Source organism: Monodelphis domestica, chromosome X (assembly GCF_027887165.1).
Source record: "Monodelphis domestica isolate mMonDom1 chromosome X, mMonDom1.pri, whole genome shotgun sequence".
Taxonomy (NCBI): Eukaryota; Metazoa; Chordata; class Mammalia; order Didelphimorphia; family Didelphidae; genus Monodelphis; species Monodelphis domestica.
The window spans coordinates 30,162,320-30,181,841 of NC_077235.1; the positions used below are offsets into that span (position 1 = coordinate 30,162,320).

General features: G+C 36.8%; 1 protein-coding gene across 12 annotated transcripts in view; it reads left to right on the forward strand.

Annotated features, from left to right (window-relative positions):
• The window catches only part of LOC100019824 (fibronectin type-III domain-containing protein 3a-like), an 80,343-nt gene extending 65,342 nt beyond the window's left edge, over positions 1 to 15,001 (forward strand). For all 12 annotated transcript variants that reach the window (XM_007507462.3, XM_007507461.3, XM_056808847.1 and 9 more), the window contains exons 21-26: positions 1,348 to 1,497; positions 3,212 to 3,486; positions 4,772 to 4,984; positions 10,036 to 10,202; positions 11,884 to 12,005; positions 12,551 to 15,001. In XM_007507462.3, coding sequence (XP_007507524.1) covers positions 1,348 to 1,497; positions 3,212 to 3,486; positions 4,772 to 4,984; positions 10,036 to 10,202; positions 11,884 to 12,005; positions 12,551 to 12,868 — 1,245 coding nt within the window. In that variant the 3' untranslated portion in view covers positions 12,869 to 15,001. The remainder of the gene's footprint in view (positions 1 to 1,347; positions 1,498 to 3,211; positions 3,487 to 4,771; positions 4,985 to 10,035; positions 10,203 to 11,883; positions 12,006 to 12,550) is intronic.
• The last annotated feature ends 4,521 nt before the right edge of the window (positions 15,002 to 19,522 follow it).

The window sequence follows — 19,522 nt, forward strand, 5'->3', positions numbered from 1 at the left end:
ATGGATTTTCTCATCTCTTCTTTGGCTCCAAGCTTGGTCATTCAAATTACCAGGCATTCAGCCTTGGCTTTTTGGCAGTGCTGGTCTTTCCATTTCCATTGTTAAAATCACCGTGTCTACCGATTTCCTACTTCTGCTTCCTTCACTCTGCAGTCCTTCACTTGTCTAACCATGCTTTTCAGAATTCTTTCTCCTTCATGTTTCTTACTGCACACCAAATACTTCATTATAATCACATACCACAGTTTGTTTATCCATTCCCCCAATCAATGGGACTCTATTTCCATTTCTTCGTTAAAAGCTCTATGTGGTTATGGGACTTTTCTTTTTGTCACTGACCACCCCAACGCACATGCCTAACTGTGAGGAGGATGATCTCGTTTTGGGTTTTTTTTTTTACATTTGCTCTCATAGTAAGACTGGAAGGCTGTTAGGTGGCACAGTAGATCGATAGAGTGTCATCTGTCAAATGAGCCAGAGAAGGAGATGGCAAACCTCTCCAGTATCTCTGCCAAGAAAACCCCAAATGGGGTCACAGAGTCGAACATGACTGAAACCACTGAACAACAATAATCATACTATACCTTTCTCTTTCCTTACAGAGATGAGGAAACTGAGGCAAAAAAAGCAAAGTGACTTGCCCAAGCTCACACAGGTAGTAGTGGCTGAGCTAAGAGTCAAACCAAGTTTTCAGATTCTAATTCCAGGACTGTTCCTCCCACTAAGCTGATTCCCTCAATTCAGCAATAACTTTGAGAATCTTACTTCCTCTCTAAGAATCTTAGAGCAATCCATATAAAATCTTAAAAAGATCAGCGTCCCACACTGCCCCCTCATTTTAGAACTCAGTCAAGAATGCTTCACCATTACCTCTTGAATCAACTAAAACTTGCCTGCCCCTTCCTCTCCTTGGCCTCCCTTATCTTCAGCTTTGGCTAATGAGAGTCTCTCCTAAGCTCTCTTATCACTTCCTTCTGATGCTCTGCAACTTTCTGCCTCAGCCACCAGCCAGTCCATTTTCCCTTGTGCTCTCTCTTCTCTTCCAAGCCAGGATATTCCTCCTTTCCTGCAAGACTTAATTCTAAAAGCTTTAACAAAATTTCAACCCCACCCCAAACTTCTGCCATTATTTTCTCATCTCCCAAACCAGAGCCAAGTACACAGGTCTCTAAAGAGAGTTGGGCTGGCGTTTGTACAGGACCACCATTTCTAGCCGTTTGGGTTCATCTGTATTTCTGTTGGGAATGAATCTCCTCTTCATAAGTTTCCAGAGGGAAGGGAGCAGCGCTGCATCTACTACAGAGAGCTGCCAAGGCACTCAAATGTTGTGTTTGGTACATCTTTCAGGTTCCTATGTGCAATGGCGCCGAAATTTGTGATTACAGACTGGAGTGGGGAAAACTAGAAGGATCAATGCACGTAATATACACTGGCCCTTGCTTGAACTATGAAGTAAAAGGTCTTACCCCTGCAACTACCTATTTTTGCAGAGTACAGGTATCTACAACCGAGTCAGAATTCACTTGAGACCATGACAATAAATGACTACTAACCTATCTCCATCCTTGCTCTGCCCTCTGCCATGGTGTATTTCCTACCAAAATTACTGCTCAGGTCAGAAGGGCTTTGGGGGCATGTGGAAGCAGAGAAGAGGGACATGAGGAATGATCCCTAACACCCTACCTGTCTTTTCCCATGATGGAAGGCAGTAGAGATGCTTTCTTCCAAACTCTAATCTGTCCCCACTCAAGCTCAACAGTGGAATCTTCCTAAATAAACTATTGCACTATTCTTTGTATTCTCCAAGATGCTCAGGAAATAGAGGTGAATGAAGATCACCCCCTTGTTCAGAACCCCTCATTAGCTTAGTCTTAGCTCCTCCAGAGCCTGGCCTCGACCCCCTGGCCCTAGCCTACCACAGCAGCTCTATCTCCTCCACAAACCTTAGCGAAACTAAGGCCCAAGGTTATGCCCCTCAATTGTCTACTTCTGTATTTTGGTTCACAGAGTTCACCCTGCCTGAAATATCCCTTTCCTTGGTCGACCTGAATCATATTGGTCTATACTTCAAAGCCCAGTTCAGATCCCAGACCCTCTATGAAGTTTTCCCACCCCAGCCAGAAGTGTTATCTTTCTTCTCTGGACTCCTCTAAATCACTGGTTTAGGAGTTTTACTGCCGAATTTTGTTAATTATTGATATTAGACATATTGCAAGTTCTTTGATGTGTTTTATTTCCCAACATCTAGCACAGTGCTTTGTACAAAACAGATGTTTAGTAAGTAGTGATTGGTCTGAGGAGAGGACGTATAATTTGCAGGAGTAATCTTTAAGGGTTAAGATCTGTTAAGAGTGTTCTACAGATCCCTCAAGTTCCTATAGGGGTTAACTTTGTTTGGGAAGTGAAAGGTAAGCCCTTCAGTTCCCTGCCCCTCTTAGGGGGTCACAACAACCACCGAAAAGGAGAAGGAGCCAGAGAAACCACCAAGAAGGGAATCCCGATAAAGTGGCACGTCTATCTAACTGGAACCACCGGGAAATAGGGATCAGGGTTTCTTCTAGAAGTCACAAAGCCACACTGATCAAATCTCATCATCAGAGAAAGAAAACCATGTGAGATTAGGTTATCTATTTCACAATTTAGGCATTTACTCTTATCAGTAAGAAATGAATGCATTAAGAGTGTAAATATATAAGAAATTTTTCACTCAGAAAATCAAAGGCCCTAATGCCAACTCATAACTCCTTCATTCCTGCTTCCACATGTCTATATAACTCAAGAGGTCTAATATGGCCCTGAGACCCCAATTAATCAACATGCATAAAGAAAAGCCCATTTCCTGGGCCTGCTTCTATCTGTCAAACTCAAAAACAACCACCTATCATTTCATAATGGGGAGGGTTTTATAGGCAAGAAGAGCTTAGTTTACTATGCTTAGCTTGGGAATATGATAATGGCTGTAGAATAGATGAGAGATCCCAAAATAAGACTGAAAAGGAAGTTTTTCAGCCTTAATTACCATGCATATGTGCTTCACTGATCTAGCTATACAATCTGCACACAGCTTGTCAGCTCTCTTACAAATTCCAACTATTTAGCACTGGGTATTAAGAATTGGGGCTGATGGCAAGATAAGTTTTTTTAATGTTGTAAGATTTAGCAACAAAAACCAGCAAGCTACTGGTGGACTTTAAAAGCACATCCTTTTCAGGCTGTGAATATGGCTGGAATTGGCATGTTTGGGGGAACGGGCATAGTAACAACACCGGCATCAGTGCCAGGAGCAATGTCACTGCCACGGCTACTGGAAGGAAAGATCCCTCTTCCTTTGGCATCGACTTGCCTCGCTCTTCAGTGGGATGAACCCAACTGCCATGGGTCGGAGATCACTGGATATAACATTGAATATGGAGAAAGACAGATCGTAACTGTTGATAGAGTAACGAGCTACACCCTGGAAAATCTGCAGCCGGACACTGTGTACAGGTAAGTTACTCATGTTACTCGGGGCCTTTTTATTTATATATGGCTTAGGATTGCCTGGATTTGTCATGTATTTGTATTTCATTGAAAGTACATTCACTACCTGCTGTTCCTGACAACTAATTAGTTCCCTTCATTGTGGAACACCATCTGGCTGGGATTCTGTATTCCTTGTGTTCTTCTCCTCATTTAGCATCTATTGAGGGAAAAGGAAGTTCTATGAGGGAAGACTGGGGAGAAACAGCATGGGGACTGAAGACTTGTTATAATGTGAATGATGAAAAGAATACTTGACTTGGAGGCAGAAGAGATCTTGGTTTGAATCTTCCCCCAGCCACTATTCACTTTACTCTTTTCAGACTCGGCGCTATTTTACTATCCTCTCAAGATAATTTTGTATCTCAATTCTGAAGATTCATTTTCTGCTATCATTAAATTCACCTTAAAATGGTTTATATTTATAACAAACACAGAAACATACGAATTTATTTCACATCACTAATGTTTCATCCACTTCCCATGGACTTAGCTTTGAAGAAAAGAGAGAACTATCCCCTTCACCTGTCTTGTTTCTTTTGTTTTCTCAAAGCCTTTGATAGAAAGGGTGATCACAAAACCAGTATGAGTGTACCCTACCTATCTGATATGATTAATGAGTCCTGAAAAAAGCACAATTTCAGTTAATCCTCTATCAAGTTATCACCTAAATGATATCATTTCAGTGGCTTTTTACTATATGTAGAAGCGCCACCAAAAAAGAAATTAATCTCAACCAGATTATACACAGGTATCTTGATAGAGATTTCATCATCATAAAAAATAGTAATGAAATTAATTTTTAGAAACGTGGGGAGGAAAATGTTCTTTTTACTTTCAAAGGTTGGTGAGGCTTATTTGCCACACAGTCATCATTGGAAGAATTAAAAGAAAACCCTGTGGTGGATTTTCTCCTCTCTGACGCCAAATTCTGTTGTCTATGATGACAGTAAACATGATTATTCTTTAGAGACATTTGGAACTACTGAAGGCCTCTTTCCTTTTCCGATAAATAATAATGCTCACCTATAAAGATAAGCTTAATTTTTAATTTGCCTTCCATATTTTAAAAAGGAAAGATTAGTATTATTACTATTATTATTATTAATAATATATTATTAGTATTATTAGTATTAGATTATAAATCTTTGGTACCAGTGTACATCCAGCAGAATTTTCACATTCACATAGAAAAAGTAATTATCTTCCCATAACGGTGACTTAACATTATTTTTTCTCCTTCTCTACCTAGAATTAGAATACAAGCTATCAATAGTTTGGGACAAAGTCCTTTTAGCCAATCAATTAAAGCCAAAACCAAGCCACTACCTCCAGACCCTCCTGTCCTTGAATGTGTGTGCTTCAGTTATCAAAGCCTAAAACTGAAATGGGGTGATGGCCCAAACAGAATTTCACTCTCCAGCTCTGTACAGTTCAATTTGCAAATGGAAGATAAGACTGGCAGGTGAGACCTTTTGTTATTTAATATATGTGAAAATCTCTTCATGGATTAAAGCTTCATATCCTGTTTTCTGTACTCCAGGGTGGTTTTATAAACTCATCAGATCATTAATCCTATGGATGTACTTTCTTTTATTCTCTTCTCCCCTTCTGTCATGGGTTCTACAAATTGAGCATACTCTCCTCTGCCCTCCTCTCCATAGGGTACCCTTTTTTGTAATTTGTTTTTAATAACAAATTTCCACATGTGTTCTGAAGTTATATGAGCCAAACTGTCTCCCTCCCTTCTTCCTTCTCCCCTCCCAGAGCTGGCAGACAATTCAGTCTGGGTTATACATGTATTATCGCGTAAAACGTGTTGCCATATTATTCATTTTTCTAAGTGAGTAATCTTATAAAACCAAAACCCCCCAAAATAAACCCAAATAAATAAGTGACAAATTAAATGTTTTCATCTGTATTCTGACTCCCACAATCCTTTCTCTGGAGGTGGAGAGCATTCTTTGTCATAAGTCCCTCAGAATTGTTCTGGATCATGGTATTGTTGTTAGTAGCTAAGTATGTCACATGTGATCATCCCACAATATTGTTGTTACGGTGTTCAGTGTTTTCCTTCTGTTTCCACTCTGCATCAGTTCTTTTCAGCTCTTTCTGAAATCATCCTGTTCATTATTCCTTACAGCACAATAGTATTCCATCACCATCATATACCACAGTTTGTTCAGTCATTCCCCAACTGAGGGACATCCCATAGGGTTCCCATCTTGACTACCCTTTTTCTATCAGTTATGCTGTGGGGATGAGGCCCCACATTGGGGGTAATGGGAAGTATAACAAAGGTAGTAAATCAGTCCTCTGTACTCATTTCCTGAGATACCTGTTAGCAGAGGGACTTCATTTTAAGTCCTTAAAGAGAACTTAAAGCCTACTTAGAGATAAATAATATGCAATGCCTGACTGGACTACTTTTGTAAAGAAATTTGGCCTTAAGGTCACTGTAAGAAAAACTGAATCAAGTCACAGAACATGGAGGATAAAGGGCTGATGTTACGGAACTTCTTGTAAGCTTCAACAAAGTTGAGTTGGACTTAGAGAAAGTAGGAGCTGACCCTTGGTGAGGTAAACACTGAGTGGTTGAAATCCAGCTGCAGCCCATACTGCCCTTCCAGGCACCCAGGCTTGAAAACATGGAATCATCTGAGTACTCCCCTTGCCCCTTCATATCTAACTGGATCCCTCCAATGAGTCACCAAGTCTTTTCATTCTTTAAGATCATATCAGATTAATCTATTGTTTTTATTTCCATCACCCTGCTTATCACCCTTCTCACTTTGTGCCTGGCTTATTCATTCCGTAACTCATAATCACACGAGTTTCTTCCATCATTATCATCCCACTGCCATTCTAAAACCTTCCCTAGTTCTTTATTTTCCTATAGGATATGGTCCAAATTCCTTAGCTTGATCTTCCAAGCCTTCCTCAATCATTATTCCCCACCTTATATCCTCCCTTCCAGCCCTAATGTCTCTACACTTTGTCTAACATGTTTGTCTCCTGTCTCTAATGCTCCACCTCACACATACCCTTGTTGAAATCCTACCTATCATGTAAGACCCAAATCACATCCCACCTCTTCCCTCTGACCACTCTAGCCGGGCATTCTCTGTTACTTATTTTTGGTGTTCGAGTGTGTATGTCCATTCCTGCCTACCTTGCTAGACTGTCAGCTCCCAGAGAACATTTTATGATGCTTCTTTACAGATGCCCCATAGTGCACTGCATGTAGAAGGCTGTCAAGAAATATTTCACTTTGACAAGCATTTGTTATATAAACAACTGTGGACAAACAAGATATAGACAGGATAAATTGGAGGCAGTCACAGAAGGAAGGTATTAAGGTTAAGGAGAAAGGCTTCTCACAGAAGAGGTTTAAGGCACAACTTGAAGGAGACCAAGGAAATTAGGAAGCAGATAAGGAGGGGGGAAAGTCTTGAGCATGAAGGTTAGTGAAAATACTAGGAGATGGTACGTCAATGGATCAAATAGTATATAGAATGAAGTAAGGGATAAGAAAACTGAAAATACAAAGTTGTATCACTTCTGCCTTCACCATCTACTCTTTTGCCTCCCAAACTAACAACTGAAAGAATGAGAAAGGTCTCTTAGAGGAAGTGACATTTGAGCTGTCTTAAAGGGGGCTAGCTGTTGAATGAATTCTATTGAAACAATAGTAAACCATTAAAAAACCTATAAATTCAAGGATCAGTCCAAAAAACACTTTTAAGCTCCTACTTTCTGTTCAAAGTGGGAGTACAGAGATCAAAGAGGATAGAGAACTATAACTGCCTTTTAAGAACCTTCCAATCTACAGTGAGGGAGGGGATGAGAGAGATGGAATGTGTATACAAATAACTCAGTGTGCTAAGTGCAGAGAAGAGGCCCACCTAAAGGGATCTGGAAAGAGGTAATAGAAGAAGTTGAATCTTGAAAGAAGGGATATGAACAGATAAAGGAGTTGGCAAGGTGGGAGAAAGGGATGTGTATACTCTAGGTGTGCATCGCAAACCTGGACAAAGATAAAAGGCAGTACAAGAAGAGGGGAAATAATGAGTCGTCCAATTGGGCTGGAATATAGTACGCTTCTGAACAAGACCAAGAAGATACTCTGGCTATAGATTATGGTGGGCCTTGGATGTTAGGATAACAAGTTGATATAGCAGGCAAAGGGAACTACTGAAGATTTTAAAGCAGAGACATGACATGATCAGAGCCATGAGCTGAGAAGATTATTCCAGCAACAGTGTGAAGAATGGATTGGAGATAAGGGAGATTATATGTAGGAAAACTAGTTAAAAGGCTATTCAAATGCTCAAGGGGAAATTGTGAGGATCCAGACTAGGGAATTTGAGGTTGGGGGGGAAGAGGAGAGGAGACAGAAGAAAGATTACTGAAATAGAATCTATAGGACTGGGCAACTGATTGGGTATAGGAAAAGTGAGAGAAGAGCAAGTCATAAAATAAGGTTTTCAAGTCTAGGTAAGAAGATGATAAACCATAAGTAGAAGTAAAGTTAGGGGGAGAGAAGCAAGATGATGAATTCATTGCTAGATCTGTATTTGTTGTGTCATGGATGTCCTAGTGGAAAGGCCTAGCAGGCATTTGAAAATACAGAACTGATGCTCTGGGAAGAAGTTGGGTTTGCTGGTATTAGGGAGTTATCAACATCAAAGTGAGTCAAGTTGACAAATACATATCAAGTTCATATATTCCCAAAGATTTCAGAGTTAGGACCTCAAATACCATCTTGTCCAACCCATACTGAAAAAGGGATCCTTTCAGGATACCGGACAAGTAGTCATACTCCCTTTTGTTTCAAGGGTTCCCCAGGCAACCTGTTCTACCTTTGGATAGCTCTATAATAATTGGCAAGCTTTTTTCCTCACATAAAATACCCAAAACTGCCTCTTTTTTAACCCTCACCCTTCAGTCTCAGAATCAATACTGAGTATCAGTTCCAAGGCAAAGGGGTGGTAAGGGCTAGGCAGTTGGGGTTAAATGACTTGCTCAGGGTCACATACCCAGGAAGTTTCAGAGACCAAATTAGAACCCAGGATCTCCTGTCTCCAGGCCTGGCTCTATCCACTGAGCCACTCAACTGTCCCTGCAAATCTCCCTCAACTTCTACATACCACTTCTAGTCCTGTCCTTTGGGGCCAAGAGGAATAAGTTTAATTCTTATTCTAGTTCATGTTCTACTTGAAGCCAGCTATCATATCCACTCCCCCCCTGCCACAAAAAGTCTTATCTTCTCCAGGTTGCCAAGTCAAAGAGTGCAGAAAAAGAAAACATGAGAAAGACAGAACCTTGGAAGAGATACCCACACTGGAGAAGCCAAAGGAGAGATCAAAGGGATATAAGAACCAGGAGAGGTTCATATCACCAAAGCCAAGGGAAGAGAAAAATATCCAGAAGGGGAAGGGTATATAGTTCACAGTACCAACCACTACAGAAAGGACAAGAAAAACTAGACCTTTAACAGATAAGTCATCAAGCAACCTTAGAGAAAAGGGTTTTAGTACAATAGAGGATATGGAAACCAAGGGCCAAGGGTAGGGCATAGGCTACTCTTGTGAAAAAATTGTCCATGAAGGGCAGAAAAGGATATTAGCTTCATTAGTTGGGTTCTAGATGAAGTTCTTCTTTAGACAGGGTTTTTTAAATAAGTTTGTAATCCCGGGAAGGGTGGAACTGAAGATTCAAAGAGCATAGTCATAGAAGAAACAGAAAGGGTTTAAGATTCAAGGGCACAGGTGGAAGGGTTAGCGTTGATAAGGGGCAGGACCTCATCATCTTCCAGAGAGAAGAAGGAAAAGAACAAAGCATGTTTAGGTTTCTCAATGTAGGTTTAGAAGAGTAAAAGATCATCCCCCCACTGGGGATGGAGGACTCAGTTCAGGAGGACGTGAAATCTCATCAGATGACAATGATAGGGGAAAAGGTTTAAAGTTTATTTTATATTCATAGAGAAGCCCTTAATGACATAAATATTTCACCCAGTTTTCTCCCCTCCCATTCTGCTATTTTTCTCTGAATGATAGGTATTTTTCTTTAGTGGTGATAAGAGTGATATGCTATCATGGTTCAATCAAATGTTGAATATTATCATCCACTGCCAAGTTTAACATCTTGATATTTACAGCTACAGCCAAATTACAGACCTGTTTGGGTATTACATGACCTTGAAAGTGATCTTATTAAAACCCAACTTAATTCTTTTGTGTTCTTAGTAAATGCTGCCTTATGTTTGAATAAAACCTTCACAAAATGCCTGAAAAGGCAACAAATCAAAACTTAGGTCAAGTTCCTAAATGTCATTCATGCTTTTGGGGTTGGGTTTTTTAAAACTTTAATAAAAAGTTCTGTATTTAAAAGAAGAATTCCAGTACATAAACCTGTAAATGAAAATCAACCAACAATGGCTATCTATAAGATGGTCAGAGCAGAACTGGCTGAGTGGTTAAAATGTAAAATAATACCACTTTTTTTCTCTTTTAGATTTGTCACCCTTCTGAATGGGCCTTGTCACACCTACAAAGTCCAGAGACTGAGTGAATGTACGACTTATAACTTTAAAATACAAGCATATAATGAAGCTGGCGAAGGACCATTTTCTGATATTTATACCTTCACTACAACCAAATCTCCACCTGCCGCACTCAAAGGTAATCAATTTAACGACATCATTAAACATGATCTTCACTTCAGCTTTTATACCTGCCTATAAAAATTAGCAGCAAAGACTTATTTTAAGCATTTAACAACATCAAAGCAAAATCAGTAGGATCATGTCATTTAACTCTATACGGTTCCTTAAAATAGGCTTGTATCCTAGTGAGACAAAAGGCCTCTTCCAGTGGCTCAGGGTACGTGAAAGTGACTCTAGGTTTTCCAAAACTTTGCCCGCACAAGCTCCAGGAGAGCTCACTCACCAAGAGGAATGCCAGACGATTGTCTCTTTTCTGACTCTTAAATAACCATCCTTAAATTAGAGAGAGGTCTTTGTCCTTGGTGAGAATAACCACTCCAACGATGTCACAGATCCAAGTGTAGAGGGCAGTTGTCATACTATCAGTCGGGGTTAGTGACTTAATTCGGTGAGAGTCCTTGAAAGATACCTTTTGGCCAGCTTTTTTTAGCAATATGGAGGGTATTCTTTGTGTGGTATCTATCTAAATCAAAAATTGTAATGATGAAATAGATTTGTAACTTAGGATAGTTCAGTTCTTTTCTGTATTGCTGGAGGGAGTACCCATGCTGACAAGATCACAAAGTCATACAAGTATTTGAAGAACTTCTTTTCTAAAAATGACTGGTCCATAATAGATGGAGATGCCAGTAGGAGAGGGACTTTAAAGGGTTTTTCCCAATTGTGAACTCAGTTGAATTGTTTTATACATAGTTTTACTGGGCCTCCTCCTGACTACAGTCTCAGATGTTGCCCAGGGTTAGTAAAGTGTGATAAATACTGACTTTTTCCTGCTGTGCCAGATCACGGGCACCTCACACCTCACACCAACATCAACTCTGCAGTTCAGTTGGGGCAGATTTCTGCTCCAACTAACCTAAACTGGGCTAGACATTTGAGCAGTGATTCTAGTGTACAATCGGTATTCGAATATAAAGAGTAGGAAAGCATATAGGGACCAGACCTACACCTTCCACTATATGGGGATAATAATGATGATGACCTCATTTGATGCTTAAGGGTATCTCAGTGGCATGAGCACTCCCTCCACCAGAGAAGATTACAACCCAATTAACACAAGCATCATACCAGTCAGAAGATATGTAAAGCCTTAAGAGCACAAATGTGCTGCAATGGACTGGTCATAGCATCAAGAACATATATGCCTAGAGAAGGAGGTGGGCCAGTTCACATAATGAGCATGAGGGTTAAGAGGTGAACAGGCGGCGTGTTCTGCTAGTAAGGTAATAGGGCCAGAGAGACTTGCAGTGCATTGGAGCAACCTTCTATAGAGAATTTACCAAAACATCTATGTAGAAGACAGTTGGCAGCATGAAAACCTGTGGATAGATTTCTGTCCCACTGGAGACAGTGTTTATACCAAAGAGATCACAGATCCACTGAAGTGATGTGATGTGAAATACAAAGACCTCATTGTCCAAGTCAAAACAGAGCAACTATCTAAAACCAAAATGCCTAGGGTTTTCTTTCAAACTATTAAGATCCTTGGATTAGTATGCCAAAAGGTTTTTACACTTAAAATGATAAAAGCAGTGAGGGTAGCTATGGTGGATCATTTTTTGAGAGGGTTACATAGATTTCAAATCCTCTAGGAAAAATGGAGTCTCTGAATTTAGAAGTCTCCTCTTTTTTTCCAGCACCCAAAATATGTCAGCTGGAAGAAAATCTTTGTGAGGTTACATGGGAGCCTCTCCCCCCTATGAAAGGAGACAGCATCATTTACATTCTACAGCTTGTCAGTGGGAGAGGAGCTGATCAGGTAACTGCCAGCAAAATCCTGTTCTTTAGATTTGTAACATGATTATCTTATTGCTAGTGGTATTCTGTAGGGAAATTCACCTTGCCTAATTGTATCTCACCTGTATCTTTACCCAAGAGATCTAGCCCTATCGAGACATACAGACTTCTGTGGAAAGAGTTTCTCCTTTTATCTATCTGGTCCACAGCTTAAAATATGCACCTATTTGATCTCTTGTTCCCAAAATGAGTATTTAACAGATTTTTGTTCTGTTTCAATAAATAATAATAATAATAAAATATATTGTATTCTATTTTTTATTTTTATATTTATGTTATATAATTTATATATTTATATATAATTTATATAATTATATTTTATATTTATTTTTATTTATATATAAATATATTTATATAATTATAATTATTATATATATTTCTATATAATAAAAATAATAATAATAAATAAATACTCCGGACATGACAGATTTTTGTTGTTCTCTATGAAATTACATTGTCTGGAAAAATAAAAGAAATGTTCTTATCTTCAAACTCCTTTTTCTTTAGGTATACAAGGGGCCAGATACCTCATTCTGTTTCACAAATTTTCAAACCAACTGTGAGTATCGATTCAGAGTATGTGCTGGCCGACAATATCAACAAAATGGTGGATTACAAGAACTATTAGGAGCATACAGTCCCAGTACAGTATTCTCATCTCAGAAAAAAGACATAGACCCACCCCAGGATGATGACTTAATAGAAGAAAATAAAAGCAAAAAGAGGTGTCTAACCGATGATCAATTCGCATTCATCCTGGTCGTAGCATTTGCAATTATCGCTGTTTTGTGTGCTGTTGCCATTCAGTACTTTTTAATCAAATAAATTAGTCAAAAATATTTAGCAGAGTCTGAACATTTCTGATTATTTGGCAGTTCTATCTCAAATCATAGCTGGAGATGGTTGTGCAAGGTTGATTTGTAGATTTCTTTCTCAAATGTCACCTAAAAGCTAGGGATTATATGGCAGAAGCCTTGCCGTGAATATGTAATTGACATTAAAATATTCCTGCGTCTTATGTAAGCAGGTTTTATTGTAAGAGAAAATCAGGAGAACTGCCTTAATACATAGCTGCTAGGCCTAGAATAAACCAGTTAGAAGAACAGATTTATGTTGAAGTCCTTTTAAGTACATTTGAGAAAGAGGTAGAAGTTTTTGATTTCTTAAGAAAGATTTGATATAGTTTAGAATTTGTGAATTTTCAATGACAGGTGTTTCTTTTGAGCATAGATTGGAATATAGAACACTTCTAAATCCTTTACTGAATTTTATGTATTGTAGAAGAAAATTATTGCCTGCCTTGATTTGTGGTTTTGTGAAATGAATACTTATAATTTTGTTTTAATGTTGAGGTTAAATATTTAATATCATTTAAAGTACTATGTGAGGGTACCAACAATTTGGGAACTTTACTTACAATAAGACTCTATAGACAGAGAGCAATGTACTGTATGTGGCCGACTACTTGCATTCTTCTGAAATATTATAAAATGTGTCTTATACTCTCTGTACTGTAATTTTCAAAGTAATGTTTCCAGCATTTGGTAATCAGTTTTGGCCCAGTGCAAACTTCACTCTGAAATGAAGAAGATGGTGATATTTTGGTGCTTGGACAGAAAGTCTGTAGTACCTCTTTGGGAGTGGGGTAAGAGAAGAGGCACAGTCTTTTGGGAAGAGTGCATTTTACTGTTTTGACTCCAAATTCAGCAAATAATTTTGTATTATTCTTGGCCTAAACAGAAAATTCAACCTCTAACTTAATTAGGATTATTAAATGTTTTACATGTAATAACTCATGTTTTTACATTGCATTTATAAAGCATTTTTAAAAGATCTCCTCTTGAAAAAAAGATCATTTTGCATCTTGATCTAATGGTACAATTTCTCATTATTAAACTCCTTGCAGGATTTTGTAGAAAAGACTATGCACTTCATATGACTTCCTTCTCGAACCTTTTATTGTAAATGTTTTTAAATTCTCTACTTACCCAAGATTTCTGTTGTGAATTTGAAAGCTGGAAGCCACAAATTTTGAATGTTTTATGTCTCAATTAACTTGACAATAAGATCTTATGTTACAAATATTTGCATATTCTGTGACATTTTGTATCTTCCTGTGTGCATCAAGAATCGCACTGGTTTGTAGCATGTTTTATATAAGTAGTGTGCGGAACTTTAAATCTTTCAAAAAGTAGAATTCAACATTTTAAGAATGTTGCTGAAATGGCAGCTGTTCAAAACAATTAAGGTTTGAGATATTATTTTTGAGGTGTGGAAAACATTAAAAAAAGGATTTTTGAAAATAGATTATGGTGCAATCTAAATTAACATTTTCTAAAATACATTCATTTTGTATTGTATTTATTTTTATTAAGTCCTGGAAAATGTATGTTTGAATGTATTAGTAGCAGAATTTAACCATTTTATCATACCATCAATGCCTTTTCCCCACACTCAGTTTTATGCAGCTATTTAGTATTACATTTGAAGAATTTGTCCTGCCCGTTTTTCTTGAGTGAATTATAAAATATTCTGCCTTCAGCAAATATTTATTTTTCCCTAAAAAAAAAGAAGAAGCTGCATTGAAAACAGAACCTGCTTAGAGAGATTTTTTTTGCAAGCAAGTGATTTTATAGATTAAAATTTGGGCTGAGTACATACGAAGCAAAATTTTACTTTTCTAGAAATTTTAAATGCTTTAGAATTGCCTCAAAGTATGTTTCACAGAACTACAGAAAAAAGCTGTGTAGATTTTGCAATGACAGACATTCCAAATTGATCCACCTTAGTGAGTATGAATATACTAGATCTCTCCTGCTTTTCATTATTCCCCATGTATTGTAATTTGCTTAAAGTATCTCAAACTTATGTCAACACTGCCATACATAAATGTTAACTAAATTGTAACTATGAAATAGATAATATATTTTAAATGGCCAATAAAAATTATAAAAATTATTCAGATGTATCCGTGGTGATATTTCTACTAAAAACCAGTTTTCCATTTAAATTCTCAGGCCACTTTTTCTGCTTTCTCTCCTCCAGTCCTCCAACCCCAGTACGTTGAAGAATACATGACTTTGCCTCCATACCAGTCAACAAGTATTAGGTCTACATCATGTTCCCAACATTATGGTAGGCTCTGGGGATATAAGTACAAAGAAGGAAACAATCTCTACTCTCATTGAGCTTGCATTCCAATGGGAGAGACAATGAGTACATATAAAATATATATTCAGTATAAGTATAGTTAATAAAAAACAAATAGACTACTGATATGATAATAAAGCTTAAGGGAGAGGCTGGGTATGCAGACAATGAATTAATAACAATATTCAAACACACATGTACCAAGTAGGGTAACATCTGAATTCCTAAACAAAAAAGCTAAAAGTTATAGAGAGAAATCGATGATAAAAGTAGAACAGTTGGAGACCCTCAATGTACCCCTTTCAGAACTACATAAACATAACCAAAAATTAAGAAAGAAGTCAAGGACCTTAAGAAAATTTCAGAAAATTAGATACGATAGACGTCTAGCAATTACTGAATAGAAATAGAAAGGAATATATATTTCACAACTCTGCATGACATCTTTACAAAAACGACCATTCAGTGGGGCATAAAAACTCCAGAAACAAATGTAGGAAAGCAGATATATTAAACACATCTTTTACTAACCATAATGCAATAAAAATTGCATTCAATAAAGTACTGCTTGGAAAAATCATAAAAAATTAGAAATGAAATTATTTAATCCTAGAAATGGTGTCATAAGACATACAGACTTTTGCATGAAAGATAAGGACAACAAAAAAAACAATATAACAAAATTTAGGGGATATACACAAAATGATCCTTAGGGGAAATTTTATATTTTAGAGGGTTTAAAAACCTTTTCATCAATAAAAGAAAAAAATGATCAATAAATTGGGCATAAACTAAACTAAAAATTTACTAATTAAACTAAACTAAAAACTAAAACACTAAAAAAAATTTAAACAGTGAAACATTAAAGTAGAAATCAAGAAAATAAATGGAGAGATTAACAAAATTAAAAGCAAAAGGGAGGCAGCTGGGTAGCTCAGTGGACTGAGAGCCAGGCCTAGGGATAGGAGGTCCTAGGTTCAAATCTGGCCTCACTTCCCAGCTGTGTGACCCTGGACAAGTCACTTGACCCCCATTGCCTAGCCCTTACCACTCTTCTGCCTAAGAACCAATACACAGTATTGCTTCTTAGACAGAAGGTAAGGGTTTTTTAAAAAATTAAGAGCAAAAGAACTACCTAATTACTGAATAAAACTAAGCTGGGTTTTAAAATCAATGAAATAGACTGTTATGTAATTTGATTTTTTAAAAGAGTAAATGGTGAAAATGAAAAGGGTGAATTCACAACAAATGGATAAAGGAAGTTATTAGAAACCATACTGCCCAATTATGTGTCAATAAAACTGACAAACCAAATGAAATGGATGAATATTTACAAAAATGTGTAATTCCCAGATTAATATAACAAGAAATAAAGGATTTAACCCAATCTCAAAAAAGAAACCAAAAACTCATAAATGAGATTCCAAAGAAAAAAATCCTGGGATCAGATGGATTTACAAGTGAATTCTTTCAAACATTCAAAGAACAATTAGTTCCAATACCATATAAACTATGAGAAAAAAAATTAGAAAAGAAGAGAATCTAACCAAATTCCTTCTATGTTATACATATGATCTTTATACCTAAACCAGGAAGAATCAAAACAGAGGAAGAAAACCATAAAATAATATCTCTAATGAAAATTGACAGAAAAATTCCAAATAAAATAACAACAAGGAGACAAGACCACCATATCACAAAGATTAGATTGATGGGAGGAATGAAGGGTTGGGTCTATCTTAGGAAGACTACCAATATAATAGATCATATTAATAAGAACAATAACAAAAATCATATCATATCAGTAGATGCATAAATGGCTTTCAACAAGATACAATACTCATTCCTGATTTTTAAAAAATAGAAAACAATGGACCTTTTCTTAAGTGATAAATAGTATCTGTCTAAAGCCAAAAGCCAGCTTTATATGTCATGATGATAAATCAGAGGATTTTCCAAAAAGATTAGGGGTAAAGTCAGAATGTTCATTTTTACCACTATTTTGAAAGGCAAGCTATCATTAAATAAGACAAAAAAAGAAATAGAGCAAATAAGTTTAGGCATAAAGAAACAATATTATCATATTGCTTTTTACACATGAAGTGATACTTATTTAGAGAATCCTAGACAGTCAACTAAGAAATTAAGTGAAAGAATTCATTTCAGCAAAGTTGTAAGATATAAAATAAAGCCACATAAATTTTCAGCCCTTTTATATATTACTAAAAAAAACCCAGCAGGAAGAGACAAAAAGAGAAATTCCATTCATTTCTTATAACTACAGAATGTATAAAATACTTGGGAATCTACCTACTAAGACACGCATAGAAACTATATGAATATAACTATAAAATACTCTTTACACTGATAAAGACAGACATAAATCACCAGAGAAATATGAATTGCTCTTGGTTAGGTCAAGGCAATATAATAAAGATAAAAATACTATCTAAATTAATTTATTGTGTCAACTCAAACTACCAGAGGATAACTATGTAGGGCAAAAAAAATTCATAATTATAATTATTAAATTTATCTCGAGGAACAAATGGTGGCTAGGTGGCACAGTGGATAAAGTGCTGGGGCTGAAGTCAGAAAGACTCTTCTTCCTGGATTCAAATCTGGCCTCAGACACCTGTTAGCTGTATAGTCCTGGTAATTAAGTCACTTTAACCTACTATTTGTTTCAGTTTCTCACTTTTAAAATGAGCTGGAGAAAGAAATGGCAAACCATTCCAGTATCTTTGCTAAAAAAAACAAGTGGAGTCACAAAGAATCAGATGAGACTGAAATGACTCAACAACAGAGGAACAAAAAGTCAAGAATCTGAAAGGAAATAATAAAAAAGTGGGAATAAAAGGGGACCTAGTAGCATTCACCTATTAGATCTTAAACTATACAACAAGGCAATAATTATCAAAAGAATTTGATATTGGGTAAAAAAGGAAAAGAGATCAACCAATGGAAGAGTGCATAACCTGTAGAAGCAAACAAACACAGTTGCCTTATATTTGATAAACCCAAAGATCATAGCTACTGGCATAAGAACTCATTTTCTGACAATAACATCTGGGAAAACCAGAAAACTCATCTGACAAAACAATATGTAAACCAACAACCCACACTATAAACCAAAATAAGTGCTAAATTGATAAATAATTTAGATATAAAAGATAACATTATAAACAAATTAGAGGAGAAATGGGAAGAATTCACTTTCAAATCTGTAGTTTTAGAAGAAGAGTTCATGACCAAATGAGATAGAAAGGATCACAGAAGATAAAATAAACAAGTTTGATTACATGGAACAAAAAGGTTTAGCACAAACACAGCCAATTCTGCCAAAATTAGAAGGAAAATATCACTATGGGGAAAAAAATTTCATAGCAAGTTTCGCTACTAAAAGTTCGGAATTTAAGATACTGAAGGAATTCATTCAAATGTTTAAGAACAAGAGCCATTCTCACAAAACTGTATTATCAAAGGATATTGACCAAATTGGGAAATGGTTAAACAAGTTGTAGTATAAAATTGTGATGGAATATTAATATGCTATAAAAAATGACAAGAATACCATCAGAAAAACCTGGGAAGTCTTATATGAACTGATGCAGAACAAAGTGAGCAGAACCAGGAGAACATTGTACATAATAACCACAATATTGTAATGATGATCAACCCTGAAAGACTTAGATACTCTGATCTAGACAATGATCCATGACATTTCTGAAGGGCTGACAATGTTGTCTTCAAAGAATCTCCAGAATGACCCTTTCCCAGAATTTTGAAACAAAGATCACAAAAGATAAATTAATGAATTAGCCATGAATTGGTTTTGTCTCTTTCCCAGGACTTAGTTAAAGAAAACAACAGTACCTTTCCAATTACTCTAGCCTTTGGCTATTGCATATTTCTCAAGCTTTTGTGTAACTCATAAAACTTTTCTGTTGCCCCTTCCCCTTTCTCTAAAAATCTATTTAAATACCCCTTTGTAGTTTGATAAAAAGTCCTAGTATAGTACTATGTGTCTTGCCAGATTGTAATCTGTCTGCCTCCATTAAAGATCTGTTATTATTTAAGGACAATTCTGAGGAACTTTTGAGAAAGAACGCTATCCACATCCAGAGAAAGAATGCTATCCAAATCCAGAGAAAGAACTGTGGGAGTAGAAACTCAGAAGAAAAATAACTGCTTGATCACATGGGTCGATGGGGATATGATTGGGGATGTAGACTCTAAACAATCACCCTAATGCAAATAATAATATCGAAATAAGTCTTGATCAATGGCACATGTAAAACCCAGTGGAACTGGTCGTTGGCTACGGGA